General features: G+C 45.1%; 1 protein-coding gene across 1 annotated transcript; it reads right to left on the bottom strand.

Moving 5' to 3' along the window:
* Positions 1-949: 949 nt before the first annotated feature.
* LOC113352541 lies at positions 950-2311 on the bottom strand. Its single transcript, XM_026596354.1, has 2 exons — positions 2119-2311; positions 950-2016 (listed from the first exon to the last, which is right to left on the bottom strand). Exons 1-2 carry the CDS (start codon positions 2309-2311, stop codon positions 950-952), a joined length of 1260 nt encoding a protein of 419 aa, XP_026452139.1.
* Positions 2312-2543: the final 232 nt, after the last annotated feature.

Below are 2543 nucleotides of genomic sequence, written 5' to 3'. Positions count from 1 at the left end.
TGGTAGTTGTTCGTGTCATGTCCTGGGACGATCATGCACTATTCGACTGAGAATCTGAATTAAGGTTTTGTTGGTGCTTTCGTCTTGCCAGTTCCCCTGGGGGTAGTAGATGGTGGAGAGGACCTGCGTAATTACATATTCCTCGAGCAACTCTCGTACTTGTTTGTTGGTGAAAGGAGTGTCATTATCAGTAATGATATGTTTAGGCACGCCAAACCGACAAATGATGTGTTCCTTAATGAATGCCGCGATTGTTGCTCCAGTAGTCCCTCGTAGAGGAATGGCTTCAACCCACTTGGTAAAATATTCCGTTGCGGTTGTGATATATTCGTGCTGTTTTGACGAGGGCGGGTTGATCTTCCCGATGATGTCAAGTCCCCAACTGTAAAACGGCCACGGACTACTACCGAGTGTAAAGGAGTAGAAGGTGCATGAATAAGATTTCCGTGAATTTGACATTCGTTGCATCTTTGAAAAAACGCAGCGGCATCGTCTTCCATGTTTGGACAGTAGTATTTCTCGTGTATCTGGAGAAATAGCTTATTCTTTCCCTGGTGTTCACCTTCGTGCATTTATTTCATCAAAATCGGGATTTCCACGTTGGCCAGGCACCGTAATAGGTCACCTCCAAAGATTTTGCGGTACATGATTCCTTCATGAAATACGAATCTCTTGGCTCGTTGCTTCATTTTGGATGCGTCCTTCTTGCTGGTCGGGAGTACTCCGTCATGAAGGTAACTGACATACGGCTCTCACCAGTCCCTAGTGGGGCCACTTTGAAAACCTCCAATTGATGTGGCGGTAGTTGACAATTGGAGCAAGACCCCTGAAGTGATCGATATTGAATCTCCATATCCGGCCAGTAGAAGCCAAGGCATTGAAGACGTCGGTAAAGAGTCGCTACCAACGTTTGTCCGAAAATCTCGTTGTGAATACGGTTAAGTTGTAGTTACGCTTCCTCGTCTCTGAGACATCTCGACAGAGACCCATCTGGATTCCGGAGGTACAACACTCCGTGAAGCATGAAAAAGCTTTGCAGGGTTTTGAGACTGACCTTTCCTTGGGAGAGTGAACTGTTTAGCTCTTGAACGATTGGAGTCCTCCAGTCGTCAGTTTCAGCATCTTTAGATTCTGCAAGCCATGTCGACGCTACATTCCGTCTCTTCACAATCAAAGTTTCTTCCAAACCTTCAAATTGCAGCTTCGAGGCCAATGTGGCTAGGCAATCGATGTTTTTGTTGTTATTGCGGCCAATATGGGTTATGTTCACGTCAGCAAAGTAGTTCAATAGATTTTGCGCCTCGGATCTATAAGGGGTTAGCGTTACTTCCTTGAGTGAGTAGACCCCGTTCATCTGATTGACCGGCAGCTTAGAGTCACGTCTTACTTCCAGGCGCGTGGCTCCTGCTCGTTTGTCTAGTGACAATCCTATGAGGAAAGCTTCGTATTCTGCCGAACTTTTGGTGCACTGAAAGTCTAACTTGAAAGAATATGAAAAGACCTCGCCCGTTGGGGACACTAGAACTACGCCCACTCCTCCAGTATTATTTCTAGGCGTAGCAGATGCGTCGAAATACAATATCCACGCTTCTTCTTCGATAAAAGAGATTTTGGGAAACTCTCCGGAAAGGTCTTCATGTAGCGCGGTGGTTCCTTCTCTTGGGAATGCTTCTATAAGATCTGTCACCGCTTTCCCTTTGATAGCTCTTGGAGGAGCGCATGTTATATCAAACTTTGACGTTTGAAGCAACCATTTGGCTGGCCTGCCTATCAAAGATGGTTTCGAGAATAAGAACTTGATAGGGTCAGCTCTGGATATTAACACCACCTTATTCGACATTAGATAATGTCTGAATTTCTGCACGGCGTGAACTAGAGCTAAGCATGCTTTCTCTACTCTGGGGTACCTGAGTTCAGCATCTCTCAGTATACGGCTGAAGTAGTATATAGGATGTTCAATCCCCTCATCATCTTCCTGAGAAAGGAGGGCCCCGACAGCAGTGTCGATAATATTTTCTGGGAGATTTCATAACACCGGGAAAGCATCTCTACTTTGGGTTACCTGAGTTCAACATCTCTCAGTGTACGCTCTTCCTTGCATGGGAGATTTCATAACACCGGGTGACGACAATATTTGCTGGATCTTCCGAAATGCTTCTTGTTGCTTTGTACTCCAAATGAAGCTTGCTCCCTTCTTCAATAGGGGAGTGAATGCAACGATAAGTTGGGCCAAACCAGGTATAAAACGTCGGATATAGTTTACCTTTTTCATGAAGCTTTGGAGTTCTTTCACAGTTTGTAGGGGAGGCATCGTAAGGATAGCTTTGGTTTTGGTCGGATCGACTTTTATTCCTTCCTCAATTTATACTCGCGACACCTTTCAAACACTTTCCGTAGGACGTCCATATGGGTTGCACGAGTTTTTGATTTGACCACTATGTCATCCACATAATCTTCGACTTGCTTGTGCATCTGTTGATGGTAGTTTTTAGCTTAGGGTTAAAATCGTGAAACCTTACATCTGACATGACGTCACTACAACC

This window comes from Papaver somniferum, chromosome 2 (genome assembly GCF_003573695.1).
Source record: "Papaver somniferum cultivar HN1 chromosome 2, ASM357369v1, whole genome shotgun sequence".
Taxonomy (NCBI): Eukaryota; Viridiplantae; Streptophyta; class Magnoliopsida; order Ranunculales; family Papaveraceae; genus Papaver; species Papaver somniferum.
This window is presented reverse-complemented; position numbering and strand designations above follow the sequence as displayed.

Coding starts and splice junctions, on each gene's coding strand:
- LOC113352541 (XM_026596354.1), bottom strand. CDS start 2,311: ATGCCTCCCCTACAAACTGTGAAAGAACTCCAAAGCTTCATGAAAAAG. Junction 2,017..2,118: donor GCAAATATTGTCGTCACCCG/GTGTTATGAAAT, acceptor GAAATCTCCCAG/AAAATATTATCGACACTGCT.